This window comes from Acomys russatus, chromosome 26 (assembly GCF_903995435.1).
Source record: "Acomys russatus chromosome 26, mAcoRus1.1, whole genome shotgun sequence".
Lineage (NCBI taxonomy): Eukaryota > Metazoa > Chordata > Mammalia > Rodentia > Muridae > Acomys > Acomys russatus.
This window is the reverse complement of record NC_067162.1, coordinates 36,017,075-36,038,502: the sequence shown is the minus strand read 5'-3', so window position 1 is coordinate 36,038,502 and position 21,428 is coordinate 36,017,075. Positions and strand designations below refer to the sequence as shown.

Below are 21,428 nucleotides of genomic sequence, written 5' to 3'. Positions count from 1 at the left end.
GCCTATTCTTGTTAACTGCTTAGCACCTTTCATTCGTTGCCTCTGGAGCCCTGTCAGCAGATGAGCAGCCATCGCCCCTTGTCCCTGCAGACGGCAGCTGCCCCAGGCCTGCTGAGACTACTTCTCAGTCCAGTTCCTCACTGGGGCAGCCCAGCATAATCTTCCTATGCGTTCCTACAAACACAGTGGTTGCTTTTTTTTTTCTTCCTTAAAACAAATCCAAAACCTGACCAAACCAAACCAAACCAAACCAAAACCAACCTTTCTGAGCTGGAGAGATTATTCAGTGGATAAAGGCACTTGCTTCCAAGCTTGATGACCTGAGTTTAAGCGCTGAGACCCATGTGGTAGAAGGAGAAAACTTAGCCCTGCCCCTTACTCTCTGACCTCCACACACACACCATGGTATACATGTATCCTCCATCCCCAGTAAATAAATAAATGTATAAATATGGTTTTTCGAGGCAGGGTTTCTCTGTAGGCTTGGCTGTCCTGGACTCCCTTTGTAGGCCAGACTGGCCTCGAACTCACAGCGATCCACCTGCCTCTGCTTCCTGAGTGCTGGATTAAAGGCATGCGCCACCATGCCTGGCAAAAGATATCTTAATATGGTGATTTATGCTGTATTTGCAGGGATTTTTTTGGGGGGGTTTGTTTTGTTGTTTTTTTGAGACAGGGTCTCTCTATGTAGCCTTGGCTGTCCTGTACTCACTATGTAGACCAGGCTGGCCTCCAACTCACAGTGATCCGCCTGCCTCTGCCTCCCAAGTGCTGGAATTAAAGGCATGCGCCACCATACCTGGCCTATATTTGCAGTTTTGATGCATTTTCACACTTTAAAGAATGCTACTAGATTAATCCCAGCACTCGGGAGGCAGAGGCAGGCGGATCGCTGTGAGTTCGAGGCCAGCCTGGTCTACAAAGTGAGTCCATGATGGCCAAGGCTACACAGAGAAACCCTGTCTCGAAAAAACCAAAAAAAAAAAAAAAAAAAAAAGAATGCTACTAGAAGCTGGGCGGTGGTGGTGCAAGCCTTTAATCTCAGCACTTGGGAGGCAGAGGCAGGCAGGTAGATCTCTGTGAGTTCAAGACCATCCTGGTCTACAAAGTGAGTTCAGATTGGCCAAGGCTACACAGAGAAACCCTGTCTTGAAAAACCAAAACAAACAAACAAAACCCCAAAACAACCAGGGGGGGGGGAGACTACTAGAATTATCCCACTGCCTACATATGATACTATAGTTATAAGTAAACATCTCTGTTCAGAAGACATTTGCTGTATTTTGCGGTAGATACTAGAAGTAGAACTCCTGAGACAAAAGGCATCACATTTTTGGACCATTGCCAGCTCATGTTGTATTAGTGCTCTGTTACTGTACACTCCACACTACAGATTTAGCAACTTTAAACATGCTAGGCATCTATTAGCTCAGGTTTCTGTGGGTCAGAAATCCAGGCACTGAATGGCTGCTTTCTTTGTTCGATGCCTCTCTACCAAAATCAGGGCATCTTTGCGCTGCATTTTCACCTGGAGGCTTCACTTCAGAGGAGTCTACTTCCAGCCTTTTTTTTTTTTTTTTAAACATTTAAAAAAATATTTTATTTTATTTTAATTTATGTGCATTGGTGTGAGGGTGTCAGATCTTGGAGTTACAGAGAGTTGTGAGCTGCCATGTGGATGCTGGGAATTGAACCAGGGTCCTTTGAAAGAGCAGACGGTGCTCTTAACCACTGAACCATCTCTCCAGCCTACTTCCAGCCTTTTTCAGGTGGTTTTCTTTTAAGGTTTAGTATTTATTATTATTTATACAGTGCTCTGCTTGCATGTACACCTGCAGGCCAGAAGAGGGAACCAGATCTCATTATAGATGGTTGTGAGCCACCATGTGGTTGCTGGGAATTGAACTCTGGACCTCTGGAAGGGCAGTCAGAGCTCTTAACCTCTGAGCCATCTCTCCAGCCCCCATTCAAGTGGTTTTTCAATATCCAATCTCTAGGGTCTAGGACAGAGATTCCTGTGTCCTTACTGATTGTTACTGAGGGGTTGCTCTCAGCTCCCAGAGGTCATATTCAGGTCCTCGCCCCAGGACCCCTTCCACTTTCATAAGCAGCTTAGGGAATCCCCTTTTCTTTCTAATTCCCGACCAGTTTAAATGACCAATGTGATTAGGTCTGTATTGTTGCCTCCCCTTCCTAATTTTTCATCATCCCAAATAGAAAGTCTGTGTCCACTAAACAATAATCCCCCCAGCCTTGTCAGCCTCTGTTTTGTGTTTCTGTGAGCTCGTCTGATGTATTACTGCTTTGTTGTTGTTGTTGCTGCTGCTGCTGAAATACAACACCATGACTAAAGGCAACTTTCCCTAGATAGGGTTTGTTTTGATTATGGAGTCCATGATGGCAGGGCGGCCTTCAGACCTGAAACAGGAAGCTGAAAGACCACATCTCAGCCACACACAGGAAGCAGAGGGAGAGCTAGAAGTAGGGTGAGGCCCCTGACTTTCCGCACAGGGAAGCCCCGCCCACAGGGGAAGCCCCGCCCACAGGGGAAGCCCTGCCCACAGGAGAAGCCTTGCCTACAGGAGAAGCCCTGCCCACATGGGAAGCCCAGCCCACAAGGGAAGCCCTGCCCACAGGAGAAGCCCTGTTCACAGGGGAAGCCCCATCCACAGGAGAAGCCCTGCCCACAGGAGAAGTCCTGCCCACAGGGGAAGCCCAGCCCACAGGAGAAGCCCTGCCCACAGGGGACTAAGTGTTTAAATACACTTGTCCCCTATAGGGATATTTTTCTTTTTTTTTTTCTGCACTAGATTTCTCTGTAGACCAGGCTGGCCTCAAACACACTCTGTAGACCAGGCTGGCCTCAAACTCACAGCAATTCTCCTGCCTCTGCCTCCCGAGTGCTGGGATTAAAGGTGTGCTCACCACACCTGCCTTGGTATACTCTTTTAAGAATCATTTGTGTTGTAGCATCTATTGGAATTTCCATGCTTTTATAGGCTGAATAATAATTTATTGTGTTGTCAACTACTTTTCTTTATCTTAAGGCCAACTTATTTGGCCCCTCAATCATATCAGTAAACCATTGGTAGCATTAGCTAGATTTTTTTCCCTTGGTTTTTCGAGACAGGGTCTCTCTGTGTAGCCTTGGCTGTCCTAGACTCACTTTGTAGACCAGGCTGGCCTTGAACTCACAGACATCTGCCTGCCTCTGCCTCCCGAATGCTGAGATTAAAGGTATGTGCCACCACGCCTGGCCTTCAGCTAGATTTATTTTATTTTATTATTATTATTATTTGTATGTGTGTGTGGTTTTTTTTCTCTGTGTAGCCTTGGCTGTACTGGACTCCCTTTGTAGACCAGGCTGGCCTCCAACTCACAGTGATCCACCTGCCTCTGCCTCCTAAGTGCTAGGATTACAGGCATGTGCCACCACGCCCGGCAGACTACCCTTGTGCATCAAGAGTCCAAAGTCTTGGGGCTGTGCTAAGATTCTCCATGAGATGCGGTCTAGAAAGATTGTGCTCCCTGTTGGAGAAACTGTCTTGATCTCTTCACAGCATCAAACTACATGGAAGAGTTTTAGAGATGGTGCAACATCAAGCTCGCCTGCATAGCCAGGTTGCTCTCTGTTAGGGCAATGTGAAGGGTGCGTTACAATCACATTTCAGCCTCTGGGAGAGCAGTCTGGCTTCCTGTCTCCAGCAGTAGGCGTGGCATGGTTTTTGACTGGTGGATAAAATGTGAGGAAACTGTTAGTGAAGCTGGTGAGTGTGAGGGGAGGGATTGTTGTTGTAGTCCGATTATGGCAGCATGCGCACTGTGAATTCTTCCCGTGTGCTCTCTCAGAAAGAACTTAGGGACCACACACAAATGACAGTGTGAGGCTGTAACTGCCAGGGTTCAAGTCAGCTGCGTGCCTCGCTTTCACTGGGCTTGGTGCAGGGCTCAGTGCAGTCTTGTGGAGGTTGGTCTCTGAGTCATGGTGGTGCTCACCAGGGACTGGGAGGCGGAAGTTCAGACTGGATGTGAATGGAGCATATTAATAACACTACAACCCTGGAGGATAGCGGGGTCCTGGGGGGTGTGTGGGAATATGCTCAAAGTACATTATGAACCTGCATGGAAAAATGGCCGTATGCAACCCTGTATAATAAAAAATGGTTGAGATATTAACAATAAAGCCTTGGATTCAGCAGGGATGGTGTTTGAAAAATATGTCCTGTGGCTTCAAGAGGCACCATGTGCTGTGGAAAGGAATGGGTGTATTTTGTGGGTGTGTAGGTAGCAGTGTCCTAGGTTAGCTTCTTCTTGGGAGAGGCTCTGTTTACTAGCTGTTTCTGGCTCTGCACTAGTCACATTCTCCGAGGGCTCTAACTAAGTCTTCTCAACTTAGAATGTACTGTCTTGGTTGTGTATAGTCCTGCTGTGTATAGTCCTGCTGTGTGTGTGTGTGTGTGTGTGTGTGTGTGTGTGTGTGTGTCTGTGCGTGCGCGCATGCTCATGTTAAATAGAAGCTGTTGTTCTGTCAGAGTGAATGTGAAATTTGGATGGAAACTACAAGGCTTTAAAACAGTGGTTCTCAACCTGCATGGCGACCCCTCTGGCAAACCTCTATCTCCAAAAATATTAATATTACAATTTATAGCAGCAGCAACATTACAGTTATGAAGTAGCAATAAAAATAATTTTATGAGCCAGGTGTGGTGACGCATGCCTGTAATCCCAGTATTCAGGGAGGCAGAGGCAGGTGGATCTCTGAGTTTGAGGCCAGCCTAGTCTACAAATCAAGTCCAGAAGAGCCAAGGCTATGTAACCTGTCTTGAAAAAACCAATAACAACAACAATAATAATAAATAAATAAAATAAATAAATAAATAAAAAAGAAAAAATATATAAAATTTTGGTGGTTGTGGGTCACCACAACATGAGGCCGCAGCGTCAGGAAGGTTGAGAACCACAGAAAGCATCCACTGCAGAACATTAATACCTGATAATTGATTATTGCTATCTGGGGACTTCTGAGAGAGCCAAAGGTCAGTCTGTCTTTTCCCCTGGACGTTTTGCTGGCAGAACTAAAACTGTGTTTTTCCCCACAGGCAACTGCCATGTCTGTGGACTGTCTGGGGCAGCATGCAGTGCTTTCTGGGTAAGTGAGCTTCCTGAGTTCATCCGCCACAACTTCTGGGGACCATTACATGGCTGACTTTGGACTTACCATCCTCCTGCCTCAGCCTCCTGATCACAGTTATGCAGATAGTCTCCACCCACTCTTCATATAAGTTGAATTTGTCTCATCAAAACCTTTAAGATTTGTGAAGTTTTTACCATGATTGCTTTGGTATGTGCCTGGGCACTCAGAAGACTGCCTGTCCTCTCCTCTTATTATTGAGGTGTGTGTGTGTGTGTGTGTGTGTGTGTGTTTGCTTTTTTTTTTTTTTTAAGATTTATTTATTATTTATACAGTATTCTGCTCACACTTATGCCTGCCCACCACAAGAAGGCACCGGATCTCATTACAGGTGGCTGTAAGCCACCATGTGGTTGCTGGGAATTGAACTTGGGACCTTCGGAAGAGCAGCCAGAGCTCTTAACCTCTGAGCCATCTCTCCAGCCCCCCCCCCTTTTTTTTTTTAATTTTTAAATTTGAGACGGGGTTTCTCTGTGTAGCCTTGGCTGTCCTGGACTCACCTTGTAGACCAGGGTAGGCCTCAAACTCACAGTGATCCACCTGCCTCTGGCTCCCGAGTGAGTGCTGGGATTAAAGGTGTGTGCCACCACCTCTGGCTTGTGTGTATCTTTACACATGTGTGTATGGCAGGAGAACCACCATAGGTGTCATTCTTCAGGCACCGTCTGCCTTGTTTGTTCCATTTTGAGGCAGAGGTTCTCGCTGGGCTGGAGCTCACAGAGAAAGTGCACAAGGCTGGCTGGGCAGCTAGCTCTGAGAGCCACCTGTTTCCTCCTCCCCAGCCTGAGGCTGTAGTGTCTGCACCATGCCCTGCTTTTGAACATGAGACCTGGGGCTAAAACTCAGGTCTTCACTCTCACACAGCAAACCCTCACAGCAAACCCTTTACCCGCAGCCTTTGACATTGTTTTAAGTAAGCAGAGGGAAAGAGCACCCTTGGCTCATGTAGCAGAACTAATGACCTATAGGATACGCTTGCCTCAAACTCTCAGAGATCCGCCTGCCTCTGCCTCTGCCTCCTAGAGTGCTGGGATTACAGGCGTGCGCCACCACGCCCAAACCACTTCATTTTCTTACACAAGGTCCTCTGAATCCACTAAACAAGGAGCACCTGAACTCACACAGACTGAAACAGCAAGCACAGAGCCCGCTCCACGGGTCTGCAGCAGGCCGTCTGCATATGTAGGACAGCTGCTAGCTGGGGGTTTATGGGACTCCTGAGTGTGAGGATGAGTGGGTCCCTGACTCTTACGTCTGCTCTGGGGACTCATTCTATTGGATTGCCATGTCCATCTTCAATATGATAGCTTTGCTTCATCTTCCTGTATTCTATTTTGTCATGTTTGCTTGTTATTTCTTAAAAGCCTGTTCTTTTTTAATGAGAGACAGAAAGGGAGTGGATCCAAGGGGAGGTGGGGAGAGACTGGGTAGTAGAGTAGCCCTTGCTGGCCTGGAACTGGTTCCGTAGACCAGGGTGGTCTTGAACTCACAGAGACCTGCCTGCCTGCGCCTCCCGAGTGCTGAAATTAAAGGTGTGCACCACTACCACTGAGCTGTTAGATTTTCCTAATTTCCAACTGTTGTTTTAATTTTCAAGAACATTTAAAAACTTGAATTGCTATTTGAAATGTGAAGCATTGTTTCAGGAGAGACCCTGCCTCAAAGGGATAGGCGGAAAGTGACGGAGAGTACTGTTTCCTTAGCTTCCAATTGTGGGCACAGTTGCACATACCCAGCCCGCCTCCCCGCCCTCCCCCCCCCAAAAAAAAAAAATCTTAAAAAAGCGAAAGTGTAAAGAATGGTGGGAATTGATATGTGTTCAGACAATTCCTGTTTTGTTTTGTTCCCTTCCGCTTTTGCCTTCTAGCCCCTCCCCTCCTCTTTGCCTTGAGAAGGTGCAACCAGGCTCCACACCTCAGAGCAGCCTGCTTCTGAGACACTTCCTGTCTTATTACCTGTCGTTGGTGACTCATTAGCAGTTGCCGTCTGTCCATATGCTTTTCATTTCCCTTCCAGTTTTTACAAAACTATATTGTGGTAGGGCTTTGGGGATGGGAGGATGAAGATAAACACATGTATTCGTCCTGGTGTCTGTCTGAAGAGCCCCTTTCTGCTGTTCTGCATTGCTCTGCACTGTCTGAGCTCCCTGTGATGCACAGCTCATGGACAAAGCCTGCAGTCTGTACTGTTTGCCCTTCCAGTGGGCAGGCCCTGTCCTGCCTACTGCTTCCTTCGCTTCTAGGCGTCTAGGTCTTCGTTCAGTATTGGCTTGCTTAGAAGTGCCAGGAACTTTGTGGAGTCGTGTTTCCCCTTCTCTCTTAACCGTCATCCCTCTTTGGAGTCTCTGCTACGCTCTAGAATTTTCCATGCATTTTCCAAACAGGGGCTGTTAATCTTTTTTTCTTGAGCTTATTGGTCCTCACTGATACCTAGAGGCTTAGCATGTTCCCTAATTACAAATCAGTCCCCTATTACTGTAGAGACATTAACTCAAAGACGAGGCATTTCTTCTTTCTTAAAAAAAAAAAAAATTCTCGCCGGGTGGTGGTGGCACATGCCTTTAATCCCAGCACTCAGGAGGCAGAGGCAGGTGGATTGCTGTGAGTTCAAGGCCTGATCTATAAAGTAAGTCCAGGATAGCCAAGGCTACACAGAGAATCCTGTCTTGAAAAACCAAACCCCCCCCCCCCCAAAAAAAATCTTATTTTTCAGATTCTTTATATTGATTGGCACTTTAAACTTACTATTGATGTACTTACAATGTTACTTTGTTACTTTTCTTGGATCATAAGTTGCAGAGGAATTTGAGATCTTTCTGTAAGATTTTGGCTCAGTAATAAGTGTGTTTAATACATTTTTTAAAAAAGATTTTTATTTTATTACATATACAATGTTCTGCCTGCACACCAGAAGAGGGCACTAGATCTCATTGTAGATGGTTGTGAGCCACCATGTGGTTGCTGGGAATTGAACTCAGAACCTCTGGAAAAGTAGACAGTGCTCTTAACCGCTGAGCTATCTCTCCAGCCCCTTAACACAGTATTGAGTGTAAAGCCTGTGCTTGGTGATACTGGGCTTACAAAGATAGTCTAGACATGGTGTAGTTTCCAGATATGCAGGTGAACTGAGACAAGAGCCTTAATATATGGTAGCCTTGTTGTGGAGAAAACACAGTTGAAGTGTAGATCCTGCTGTGCGTTACTGTGGAACTGGAAATCCATCCCAGCTGGGGCACTGGGAAAGGCTGGGAGAGAGGGGTTGGAGCTGAAAACAGAGGGAGCAGACACACTCTCCTGAGTGGATGTGGGTAGTGAAGGCCAACTCTGAAAGTCACTCTCACAGAGGCACTGTATCCCTTTGCTTAACCGTCAGCTTGGGTTACACTTGTCACTTGTGTGCCTGTCAGAGTAGAGAACTGTCATGTGTATCTGAGAGTGATCTGGAGCGCAGCTTGCCAGCTGCATGCGACTCTGGATGCGCTTCTCCAGCTTCAGGTGAGCGCTGTTGTGTTGCTCTAGTGCGATAGTGTTGATGTTGTTCCAGCCGGAGATTCCTGTACATCGTCAATCTAGACGCCCCCTTTGAAGGTCACCGGAAGATCTCCCGCCAGAGCAAATGGGACATTGGAGCTGTGCAGTGGAACCCTCACGACAGCTTCGCACACTATTTTGCAGCTTCGGTGAGTTCATTTAAGGAGTGTCCTCTTTTAAATGTGTCATTGAGGGCTGGTGAGTCTTTGTCCTGTACAGAAAAGAGAATGTAGTCGTCCTCGCTCAGAGAGGGAGTGGGAGGAAGAGCAGGCGGAGTGGGGGGTGGGAGGGAAGAGCAGGGGGGTGGGGTGGGGGCGGGAGGGAAGAGCAGGGGGGTGGGGTGGGGGCGGGAGGGAAGAGCAGGGGGTGGGATGGGGGAAGGAAGAGCAGGGGGGGGGGGTGGGGGGAGGAAGAGCAGGGGGTGGGGGGGGGGGGGGAAGAGCAGGGGGGTGGGGTGGGGGTGAGGGGCAGGAGAGCAGGGGGGTGGGTGGGGGGCAGGGAAGAGCAGGGGGGTGGGGGGGGGGAGGAAGAGCAGGGGTGGGGTGGGGGGAGGGAAGAGCAGGGGGTGGGGTGGGGTGGGGGGGGGCAGGAAGAGCAGGGGGTGGGTGGGGGGGGAGGGAAGAGCAGGGGTGGGGGGTGGGGGGGGAGGGAAGAGCAGGGGGGGGGTGGGGGGGGGAGGGAGGTGGGGGTGGGGGGAGGGGGGGGGTGGGGGGGGGGGGAAGAGGGGGGGGGGGGGGGGGGAGGGAAGAGCAGGGGAGAGTGGGGTAGGGGGTGGGAGGGGATGAGAACGGGGGGTGGGGTGGGGGGGGGGGGAGGAGGGAAGAGCAGGGAGGTGGGGTGGGGGGAGGGAGGGAGGGAAGAGCAGGGGGTGGGGTGGGGGGCAAGAGGGAAGAACAGGGGGGTGGGGTGGGGGGCAGGAAGGAGGGCTGATTGTGGACCTAGAGAGATGGCTCAGTGGTTAAAATCACTAGATGGATGATCTTCCAGAGAGGACCTGGGTTCAATCCCCAGTACCTATGGGCACCAAGCATGCATATGCTGCATAGATATACTCGAAGGCAAAACACCCATACACATATAATAAAAATAAATAAATCTTAAAAAAAAAAAAAGAGAGGTTTGCCTGTTTCTGAAAGAAGAGGCAAGTAGCCTTACAGGTTTTACATGTATGTGTGTGATTGCTGGCCCCTGGTCTGTGTCAGGCTTTGTATTTCTAGGGACTGAACCCCAATTTTTCAAGACAAAGTTTCTCTGTGTAGCCCTGGCTGTCCTGAATTCCCTTTGTAGACCAGGATGGCCTCAAACTCACAGAGATCTGCCTGCCTCTTTCTCTCTGAGTGTTGGGATTCTGGGCATGTGCCATCACGCCTGGCCTGAACCCAGATTTGTAACAGGAAGAAGTAGATGCTTCATTTCTGTATGTAGTGAGTTACCTTCCTGAGCGACAGTGTAACTAGCCAAGGGCTACGTGGCAGATGAGGAACGACGCTCCAGCAGTTTAAGGGCAAGTACTGTCCTTTCAGAGGACCTGAGTTCAGTTCCTGGCAGCTATCCTACCTTGGGTGGCTCACAGCTGCCTGTAACTCTGGCTCCGGGACCTCTGGCCTCTCCTGGTCTCTGTGCACTCATATGTGCATATCCCCTCCACTACACACAGATACTTAAAAATAAAATCAAGTAAAACAAAAATATCTCATCCATTTCAAGGGGAGAATTCTTTCCTCATTGGAATTCATTAGCTTGGTTAACACCAGCAGATTTTGGGTACCTGTGAATTCCCCTAGGGTTTATACCTAGCTCCTTTTTGTTTTCTGAGAAACTTACCACTCCCCCCAAAATTTTGGCTGTGTCATCTCTGGCATCTCTCTCCAGATTTTTTTTCCTTTCCTTTTTGTTTTTTTGAGACAGGATTTCTCTGTGTAGCCTTGGCTGTCCTGAACTCACTTTGTAGACCAAGCTAGCCTCGAACTCACAGTGATCTGTCTGCCTCTGCCTCCTGAGTGCTGGGATTAAAGGTATGCACCACACGCCTGGCATTTTTTTTCCCCCCCCTTCGAGGCAGGGTTTCTCTTTGTAGCCTTGGTTGTCCTGGACTCACGTTGTAGACCAGGCTGGCTTCAAACTCAGAAATCCGCCTGTCCCTTGCCTTCCCGAGTGCTGGGGTTACAGGTGTGTGCCACCGTGCCTGGCTTTTCTCTGGATTTTTTGTTATCATTTTTCCTCTAGAGCAATGGTTCTCAACCTTCCTAATGCTGGGACCCTTTAAAACAGTTCCTCATGTTGTAGTGACTTCCCCAACCATAAAGTGTAGTTGCTACTTCATAGCTGTAATTTTGTTACTTTTATGAGTTGTAATGTAAATATGTGTACAGATAATCTTAGGCCCCCTGCAGAGGAGGCAATGGAACCCTAAAAGGCTCACTACCCATAGGTTGAGAATCACTGCTGTAGAGCAACTGTAGATTTCTATCCCTGGCCCTTTATGATATATTATTATTTATGTATGCATATGTGGATGTGGATATGTGTTCCGTGCGCGTGTGTGTGTGTATATGTGTGTACATGTGTGGAGGCCAGAGGTCAGTGTGAGACGTCTTCCTCGGCCATTCTCCTCCTTAGTTTTTGAAACAGGGTCTCATACTGAACCTGGAGCTCACTAATTTGGCCAGTGACCCCCCAGGGATTCTCCCCTCTCCACTTCCCTAGTGCAGAGATTCTGCACCCCGCTTTTTATGTGGGTTCTGGACATCAAATTCAGGTTCTGCTGCCTGTGTAGAGCCACTTTACTGACTGAGCTGTGTGCCCCCAAGTTGGTAAGACTTCTCTGCCGGTGTGTGCTGGACCACTCACTGTCTTTCCATCCTTGCTTCTTTTCAGAGTAATCAACGGGTTGACCTTTATAAGTGGAAAGATGGCAGCGGGGAAGTTGGCACAACCTTACAAGGCCACACTCGAGTTATCAGGTAGGCATTGCCCCTGGGTAGCTCCTGGGCCTGTCTCACTTTGTCACAATCCTTTGATGAGTGAAATGAAGACGCCACCCTCGTCACACCCTTGACCTGCGGAATTACATTTGCCCTGAGTAGCCAGCAGGGCCTCAGTCTTCCAGGCAAAGTGTTGACAAATAGTCGAGACACTGCTGGTTAACGTGTAGGGAATACAACCTGCATCCCAGAACATGAAGCTACAGCCCAGACCAAAGTACAGGGTCAGGGCTTATTTCTGCTGCAGGAAGGAGAAGTGTTATAAAATAGAATCTCCTCATTCAGGGTCCTTAGTGTCTAGGAGCACAAGGATGCACCAGACAGCAGCTGTGGATTGCCTCAGGGAGCGCCTGCATCACACAGCTGCTTCCCACACGGGGCTTTCCAGGTGTTCCTTGATCCTCTTTTCCTCTGGGCCACTATTCCCTTTTTCTGGTGAGTAGTACAGGGAGCGTAGGGCTGGGAAAGATGACCCAGAAGTGATAGGAAATGTTAGCTACTTCCGTGTGCAGAATGTCTGTGAAATATTGCCTTTCCTAGGACTGAGGGCAACAAGCAGGCAGTAACAAGTTTGTCACTGCCTAAGAGGATTTACTCAAGGCTGCTGTGGTTGATAATTCCAAGATGGCTCTGTTTCTTCTTTGTTTTGTCTGTTTATTCAGAGAGGGCAGAGAGGGAGAGAGAGGAGGGAGAGGAAGAGAGCCAGGGTCCTGTATATTTTGTTTGTTGGGAGAGGGGCTTATGTTGTTTGTTGTTTTTAAAGCTTAAGGACAATTTAATTTATTAGAGTTCAAAAGAAAAACTCAGCTGGGCGTGGTGGCGCATGCCTTTAATCCTAGCACTCGGGAGGCAGAGGCAGGCAAATTGATGTGAGAAAAGAAAAGAAAAGAAAAAACACTCCATGGTTGGGTAAGCTGTGGATCTCACAGCTGCCTGGAGGAAGAAGCTGGAGACGAGAAAGAGAAAGGGCTGCATGGAGGGTCAGCCACATGCAGTGGGGAGGGTAACACAGAGAATAGGTGTTGGAGCAAGTGTGCTTAGAAAGAGATACAAAGACGGAGGCAGGCAGATCGTTGTAAGTTCAAGGCCAGCCTGGTCTACAAAGCGAGTCCAGGACAGCCAAGGCTCCACAGAGAAACCTTGTCTCAAAAAACAAAACAAAGAGATAACAAAGAAAAAAGAAAAGGAAAAGATAACGCTTTTCCAAGTCTGGACTAAAAAAGGTCAGGCTCTACAGAACCTTGCTGTGGCTCTTGGGCATCTCCCTCTGTGCATGTCTTAAGTTGAAATGCCACATTTTAGCCAGGCACGGTGGTGCACGCCTGCAATCCCAGCACTCAGGAGGCAGAGGCAGGTGGATCTCTTGAGTTTGGGGCCAGCCTGGTGCAGCATAGCCAAGGCTACATAGAGAAACCTTGTCTGGGGAAGGGGGGGGGGCGTGGAAGATGTGCCCCGTTTCTTTTCAGGAGCAGGCAGGGATATGGCTGGCAATTCTAGGGAGGATAAGAGTTAACTCAAACTTGCTCATCCACAAAGAACTGTCTGTAGTGCCTTTCCCTGAGCCGTGTGCACCTGCACACCCTGACGTTATGAAGCCGCTAGAAGCTGGATTTGTTGGTGCTTCTGAACCAGATGTTAAAGCTTTGTCTTTCTGTTGTTCTGTTCTGTCTCTGGCAGCGACTTGGACTGGGCAGTGTTTGAGCCGGATCTCCTGGTCACCAGCTCTGTGGACACCTACATCTACATCTGGGATATCAAGTAAGAACAGTGAAGCGACATGGCCACTTGGTGGACAGGTAGAGATTAAGTGTCACAGTTTGATTCCTGTGGATTCAGATCCCTAGAGCAGGATGTGAAAGCAGGTATATTGTGAGGTAAGAGAAGAGCTGTCAGGGATGAAGAAGATAGGCAGATTTAGAAGGCTGTGAGGAGCAGGTGCGTCCTCTCTGGTGCCACTCTAGAGCTTAATCTTCCTGGGCAGTACTCCCACTGAGGGCCTGAGAAGCTGGAATTCACTTGCTCTATAGGCTTGTCAGGGTTCCGCAAAGCAGTCCTCCGAGGCCAGGCAAATCCCTGTGGCAGAGCAGTGCACATGCTGGCCTTGGCTAGTTGAGCTGATCTGCTGAAGTGGCAGGTGATGAGTTGCTAAGACAGCTGCTTAGCTCTTAGTGGCTCTTTGTGAGGCTTCTGTTTCCCTGCTGTGGGGGTGTGTGTGCGGAGGGGCCACTAGGCGGCTTCCTCATATGGTGGCACCTCAGAAAGTAAAGTTGAAGGAGCACCCAGCCTGAGGTCTGGCTTGTCTGGGAACAGCGCTTCTCTAGCTGATGGTTAGAGCTGGCCATTCTGAGGGCGCCGTCTGTAGACACTGCCGTGCTGGAGGCGCCCTGCTGCCAGGTCACTGCTTCCCTCATGGCAGTAACTGGTTATTTTACCCTGTCATCTGGGCGAGTAGACAAGTCAGAGATGGAAGGGGACACACTAGTCAAACCTGCAAAAGCAGTCTGAGGCAGTAAGGTGTGTGTATTAGGCCTGGCCAAATATGGCCACCATACCTGCAGGCCAGCCTTTAGAGCCTGTGGGCCTAAGGACAACACCTGAGGAGAAGCTTGGGACTCAGAAGTGAAGAAAAGAGCTCTTCAGCAAATAAAAAGTCCTCAGGAAGCTGAGGGGCAGGGCTAGGGAGTGCCCCTCATTTGCATACAACAAGTATTTTTACCATTTAAAGATAGGGAATTAGCAGGTTATGCTGGTGCACACCTTTTTTTTTTTTTTTTTATAATTTTATTTACTTTTATTTTATGTGCATTGGTGTTTTGCCTGCATGTACATTTGTGTGAGGGTGTCAGATCTTGGAGTTACAGACAGTTGTGAGCTGCCATGTAGGTGCTAGGAATTGAACCCTAGTCCTTTGGAAGACTAGTCAGTACTCTTAACTGCTGAGCCATCTCTCCAGCCTGGTGCACACCTTTTACCCTAACACTTGGGAAGCAGAGGTGGGCGGATCCGAGTTGGATAGATCTCTGAGTTTGTGGCCAGCCTGACATAGAGTGAGTTCCAGGACAGCCAGGGCTATGCAGAGAAACCCTGTCTCGAAAACCCAAAACTAAACCAAACCAACCAGCCAGCCAAACAAACAAACTAAAGAGAGTACAGAAGTGTGAGCCGAGGGTGAAGCTCACTGACTGTTGGTGTAAGGTGACAGGTGTTTGACTTCTGATTTCTGTTTCAGAGACACAAGGAAGCCTACTGTTGCGCTGTCGGCTGTAGGTGAGTGAGTGTGTCTGTCCCTGGCTTGTCTTCCTCGGTTCTTTTCTATTCATCCTTCTCACAAGTCCGACTACCCACAGACCGTGCTCCATCAAGGCTGGATGGAATTCTAAGTCCCAGGGAGCAAGATGCTTGCTTCAGGCTGGCCTAACCCTAACCCCCGATCCTGGCTTATCAGCTATCTTGTTCTTACCGTTACCTTCGAAATGATTGTCATCACGGATCCAATCGTGTCGCACCCTCACTCCCTTTGTGATTATTTTGAAGCAAAATCTGGGTATTACTTCTTAAAATATTTGTACATGTATACACACACACACACACACACACACACACACACACACAAAATTTCTGAGGACTAGACAGGTGGCTCAATTGGCAAAGTGTTTGTCTTCCAAGCATAAACACCCCAGTTTGATTCCCCAGAACTCATAAAATAAACCTGGTGTGGTGGTGTGTGCTTATAATCCCAGGTCTAGGTAGGCAGAGAGAGAGAAGTAGCTCCCTGGCCAGCAAGCCCAGCGTAGCTGGTGAGCTCCAGGCCAATCTTGATTCTTTTTTTTTTTTTTTTCCAAGACAGGGTTTCTCTGCGTAGCCTTGGCCATCCTGGACTCACTTTGTAGACCAGGCTGGCCTTGAACTCACAGCGATCCGCCTGCCTCTGCCTCCCGAGTGCTGGGATTAAAGGCGTGTGCTGTGACGCCCGGCCCAATCTTGATTCTATGTGCACAGTGCCAGTGGCCAAAGCTAGCTGTGCTGATGGAAAGATGAGAGTCACCAGGGTCGTATAGAGCTGGGGTGATGCTCAGGCGGGCATAGCTCTGTGAGTTCAAGCTAGCCTTCTGCACAACAAGTTCCAGGTCAGCCAAGGCTACATAGTGAGATCTTGACTCAAGAAAAGGACAGGGGCCTGGAGAGATGGCTTAGTGGTTAAGAGCACTGGCTGCTCTTCCAAAGGGTCAGGGTTCAATTCCCAGGAACCACATGGCAGCTCACAAACTGTTTGTAATTCCAATTCCAGGGGATGTGACACCCTCACACAGACATACATGCAGTCAAAACACCAATGCACAGAAAATATAAATAAGTAAATAAATATTTATTTATTTATTACATATACAGTGTTCTGCCTGCACGTACACCTGCAGGCCTGAAGAGGGCATCAGATCTCATAGATGGTTATAAGCCACCATGTGGTTGCTGGGAATTGAACTGAGGACCTCTGGAAGAGCAGCCAATGCTTTTAAACTATGAACCATCTCTCCAGCCCAATAAATAAATCTTAAAAATAAAAAAGGAGTGTGTGGGGGTGTTTTAGAAAACCTTTGAGGACAGAATTGCCCAAACTGGACCTGATTCTAAAGCTTGAGTCCATGTGTCCCCAAAACCATTATGCAAAAATAACAATGACAAAATAGAGTTAGGAATGGGTCAGAGTGAGAGATGAGGATTTTCTGTTTTCACCCAGGAGTCACATTTTTGTGTGCTACCAGCCAAACTACTCCACTCCTGCTCCTGTGAGAGGCTCTGCGTTCCCGCTGAGTGTGCACAGTCACCTGTGGATTTTCCCTCAGAGATTCTTTCCCCCAGAGGTGACTGTGATCTTGTTCCTATGTGTTAACTCACTTACTTGCAGCTTCTTTTTACCCGCCCGGGTGGAGCCAATGCGGTCATAAAGCTACAGGTTCTTCCCAGACCACAGCTCCCTGGACGTGCGTCCCTCCGCCTCAGGAAGCATTGAGGGCGGCCAGCGGCACTCTTCCCATGGTTTTTAGTTTTTTATTTTTCCCTTTGTAGCTGGTGCCTCCCAGGTCAAATGGAATAAAAAAAACGCTAACTACCTTGCCACTAGCCATGATGGTGACGTACGGATATGGGATAAGCGGGTGAGTGACCTGTCCCTTGTGATCTTTCCCTGTAGTTGGTGTTCAGTTCCCCACAGAGGATGTGCAGAGGATATTGTTGAGTCCTGGGACTTGTCTCAATAGAGTGAAGACTCCCATGGGGCACGTTGTCGCTGTGACTAGATGACGTTTGCTTCTCATCTGAGTTGCTGTAGAAGGAGGGTAGAAAGTCAGGCCTTGTCAGCAGTTAGTAGACGTGACATGACCTAAGATAGAGCCCCATTTTGCTGCTCTCTGTTAGGACATCAGGCAAGCCACTGTAACAGCTTTCCTGCCTTTGTCCATTTGTGTGTGTGTGTGTGTGTGTGTGTGTGTGTGTTTTTTGAGACCTGGTCTCCCTGTGTATCTCTGCCAGGCTTGGAACATACAGCCTGGTATAGACCAGGCTGGCCTAGAACTTCCAGCCACCTGCCTCTGCCCACAGAATCCTGAGATTAAACACATGTGTTGCTGTGGCCAGGGTATCCCCCTTCCTACCCCTTCCCTCTTGAGAGAATCTTCTGCTGGGGAGATGCCTCGGGAGTTAAGAGCACCACTGGCTACTCTTTATAGAGGACCCAGGTTCATTCCTTCAGTCCCAGGATCCACATGGCAGCTCCCAGCCATCTGTAACTCCAGTTCCAAGGGACCTGACACTCTCCACTGGCCTTCTTGGGCACTAGGCTCTCATGTGGTGCAATTCCATGGAGGCAAGACACCCATACACAAAAATAAAAATAAAAAGAGAAAGAGAACCTTGAAGTCACCTGCCTCCTGAGTACCTGGATTACAGGTGTGTCACCACCACACCTGGCCGCAGAATCCTTGTTTTCAAAACAAAGATGATACCAGTGAGTGTATCATTGAGGTCAAGCCTTTACTTTAAGCCTTTAGGTCCTGCTATGTCTACAGGTCTCTCTGTGTAGCCTTGGCCATCCTGGACTCACTTTGTAGACCAGACTGGCCTCGAACTCCCAGAGATTTGCCTGCTTCTGTCTCCCGAGTGCTGGGATTAAAGGTGTGCGCTACCATGCCTGGTGCTTCAGTATATTTTTACGACAGCAGCCCATGTACCAGTACACATGCAGAAGTCCTGTGTATGTTGGACCATCAGTTGGGAGGCTGTTGTCTTGGCATTAGTGAGAAGGTGAGGTGTGTGAGGCTTTCCCCTGCACCCTACTGCCTGCTAGTTCACTGGGTAATGGCAGGTAGGGAAGTCAGCTCCGTACAACTTGGGTGTAATTAGTGTAGCATGCTTTGTGAAATTTGTGGCTGGAGATCCTCAGCCTTGGCAGGGAGGGCTTCTTCATGGCTCTCCTAACCCAGGTGCCGACAGGAAAGTTCTAGCTGTACAAAGATCACTGTATACATTTGAGAGAGAAGAGGGAATGAAGCAGGCGTTGGGGGCAGCTCATCCTGTCTGCTGGCTTAGGCTGCAGGGCCTGCTGGGGGTGCGTTGTGCAGGACAAGGGCTGAAGTTGCTGCCTCCTGGGGCACCTGGGGGAGAAGGTGATTTCACAGAACAGGAATGGCATAGCAATGTCCGTTTTTGTTTTCTGTATCTTTGGTCCAATCTGCAATAGTCACCTTCTCTTCTCTCTTTCTTTCTCCTTCCTTCCTTCCTTCCTTCCTTCTTTCAATTTGTGGTTGCTTTTATTGAATTTGTCACACACTTCAGTGTAAGTAAATGTTCTTAACCTGTGGACCCTGGTCCACATGTCTGTAATCCCAGGGCTCACAGGTTGCAGGGAATAAGATTGTTAGTTCTCATAGTTACAGTATAATTTGTTCAATTTAATCACTTCCTTCTTACTCGTTGTAGATGTTGCTTCTGGCAATCTAGAATTCCAAATAGCATCGATGTGAATTTAAAGCTTCTATTGAATTTGAAATTACTTCCTTTAAAAAGGAAAATTTTAATGTTTCTTTTTTAACATTTTAAATTACATGTCAGGGGTGGGAGGGTATGTTCATGTGCACGTGTGCGTTTACATGCATGCAGGGTATTTTGGGGATCTTAGTACTCAGTCACTAGAAGACACATGCCTTTACCCTCATGGTTGAGGTGGGATTCTTTTGACTGTCACAGTCTCTCTTCTTGTGTCAGGAAGGGGAACAGAAATCCTCCCCTCTGAAAGGATAAGAAACAGCCATTAAAAAAAAAAAAAAAAAGAAAGAAACAGCCATTAAAGTCATGCACCAGGCTGGAGTGGGTAGAAGTGAGACTGAGACTTACCCACAGGACAGAAACAAGATCTGGGTTGTCTTCTGTTGTTGGGTTTGTTTGCTTTAAACACAGAGAGCTTATGATGGGTAGAGGCCATAACACTCCTGGCAGTGTTTAGTGTCCCCTCAGCACCCAGCAGGCTCTTCTACAGTAGACATCCATTGAGTTCTTTCAAAAGCAACAGACTCAATGTCATTTGTGTTGCAGAAACCCAGCACAGCAGTGGAATATCTCGCAGCCCACCTCTCCAAAATCCACGGCCTGGACTGGCACCCAGACAGTGAGCATATTCTTGCCACCTCCAGTCAAGATAACTCTGTCAAGGTGAGTGGTCCCCACTGGGGCCATTGGAGGAGCTGTGTGTGGGAGGCGTCAGGGGTACGTGATAGCATCTTGGAAGGAAACATGCAGTTTGCCGCTGTGTTCCCGTGCTTCATGAGTACGTGTGCTCCCTGGGGACCTAAGTCAGCCTAGCTCTACCGACCAGTGGAAGGGATGCTGTGGCAGCTCATAAGCCTCTGAATTGGTTCAGATTTTCTTTTCCTCTCTGAATTTCAGACACAGAAAGCATTTAGGAAAGAAAAGTTTACCTAAAAACTTGCTGTAAAGAAGCCAGATGTGTACACAGAGATAAAGTCAAAGAGAATCCCACACGATTGTTAAAGCCACCAAGATTATGCAAGCCAGCAGTTCCTCATCTGACTCATATTTGTAACAGTTAGGCCTTCAGACATCAGCTCTGCCAGGACAGTTTTGCTAGTGTTCTGAAGGAGAGGTAAACCTGTTTTTTATGATCCCAAGAGTGGGATCGGAACGGTCTTGTGAGAGAACAGGTGAGGTTAATCCACTAGACGACCAACCATCTCAGGCAGGAGCTTGATTGTTGCCAGCTGAAAAGATCCCATGAACAGACTCTGGGAGGAGATATTTAAATGAGCCCAGAACTGAAGGCGGGGCCTTTGGAGACTTCAAATAGTTTTGGCTGTTCATCGCTCCTGGAGAGAACCGCTTGAGGGAAGGCTTCAGGGCTCCGGCTCCTGCTGAGGTTCTGGGTTCTGGTTACTCCAGGTTCCAGCAGAAGAAATCCTGCTGATTACGCCAAGAGAATCGTTCCTCGGAACTGATATCCTAACAGTTATTGTGTTCCTTAATCCTCGTTTCCTCTTGCTTTGGCTAGTCAGGTTATAAGTGATGTACGCTCGGTTAATAAATTGTAATTAAATATACTGGTTAAGAAAACTGAGCCTACAGTGTTCTCTAACTTACGACCTGCTCAAGGTTTGTGTTCAGGAGCCCTGTCATTTTTTATTTATCTTAGAGACAGTGTTTCTCCTTTCTTTGTTTTCTTCAGCTGTGGCATCATCTATGCACCCTTGATCAAAGCAGTGACAGGGCAGGGACATCTCTGCTCCGCCATCCTTCTGTGTTCAAGTCTCTAGCCCCGCAGGCCACAGAAGTTGGTTTAGCAATTTTGTGACACTATTATTATTATTTTTTATTACTACTACTACTACTATGCCTTATTGGATTTACATAGCTGTAATCTTTCTGATATAGTCCACACCCTTCTATGTAAAAGACTGAAAGTGCTTTTTTCCTGAGGTTTGTAAACCCCCTGGCATTGTGCTACAAGTAACTTGTTTGTTTCATTTGGATTTCTGTCCCTAATCTCCCAAGTTCAGGAAACAGAAATTCATCCCATTCTGCATTTGAAAAAGAGATTAGTAACATCCTGCAATGTTTGTTGTAAAGATTGGGTAAGATCAAAAGGCAACGTTTTAAATGTCTGTCTGAAAGCAGTACATTGACAGGGCACATTGCCTGTTGTTAAATTACTTTTACATATAAAAGTAATGCAGGATCAAAACCTGTCATTTTTACCTTGTAACTACACTGGTTATTGGATAGGCAGTTGATCTGCCCCGTGTGATCCTGGTGACGTCTAGAAGTCCTGTCATGTTGATAGATGTAAAAGGAAGGGTTCTTTGTGTATCTGACTGTACATAGTTATGGGGGTGCAACTAAAAATACAGTATTGAAATATCTCTTTGGAGGACAAAAAGAAAGAGCTTGAAGGCCATGCTTATTGCAATAGGTGAGGGTTTTGTTGTTGTTGTTGTTGTGTGTTTTAAATGGCATTTGTTTCACAAACTTTCTTTCTTGTAGTTCTGGGATTACCGCCAGCCTCGGAAATACCTCAGCATTCTCCCTTGCCAGGTGCCTGTCTGGAAAGCCAGATACACAGTAAGTGAGCTGCCCCGCATCTTGTCTGGAGTGTGTGTTGGCTCGTTTGCTTGTTAAGGCTGTTTCTCCTTTTGTCTTGGTTTGGAATATGGCGAATGCAGT

At 47.9% G+C, this 21,428-nt stretch overlaps 1 protein-coding gene across 2 annotated transcripts in view; it reads left to right on the top strand.

Moving 5' to 3' along the window:
- The window catches only part of Wdr59 (WD repeat domain 59), a 71,542-nt gene that overhangs the window by 10,203 nt on the left and 39,911 nt on the right, over positions 1 to 21,428 (top strand). For both annotated transcript variants that reach the window (XM_051168626.1, XM_051168625.1), the window contains exons 2-9: positions 5,100 to 5,149; positions 8,735 to 8,870; positions 11,599 to 11,684; positions 13,383 to 13,463; positions 14,935 to 14,972; positions 16,770 to 16,858; positions 19,290 to 19,406; positions 21,249 to 21,326. In XM_051168626.1, the coding sequence (XP_051024583.1) occupies positions 5,100 to 5,149; positions 8,735 to 8,870; positions 11,599 to 11,684; positions 13,383 to 13,463; positions 14,935 to 14,972; positions 16,770 to 16,858; positions 19,290 to 19,406; positions 21,249 to 21,326 (675 nt within the window). The remainder of the gene's footprint in view (positions 1 to 5,099; positions 5,150 to 8,734; positions 8,871 to 11,598; positions 11,685 to 13,382; positions 13,464 to 14,934; positions 14,973 to 16,769; positions 16,859 to 19,289; positions 19,407 to 21,248; positions 21,327 to 21,428) is intronic.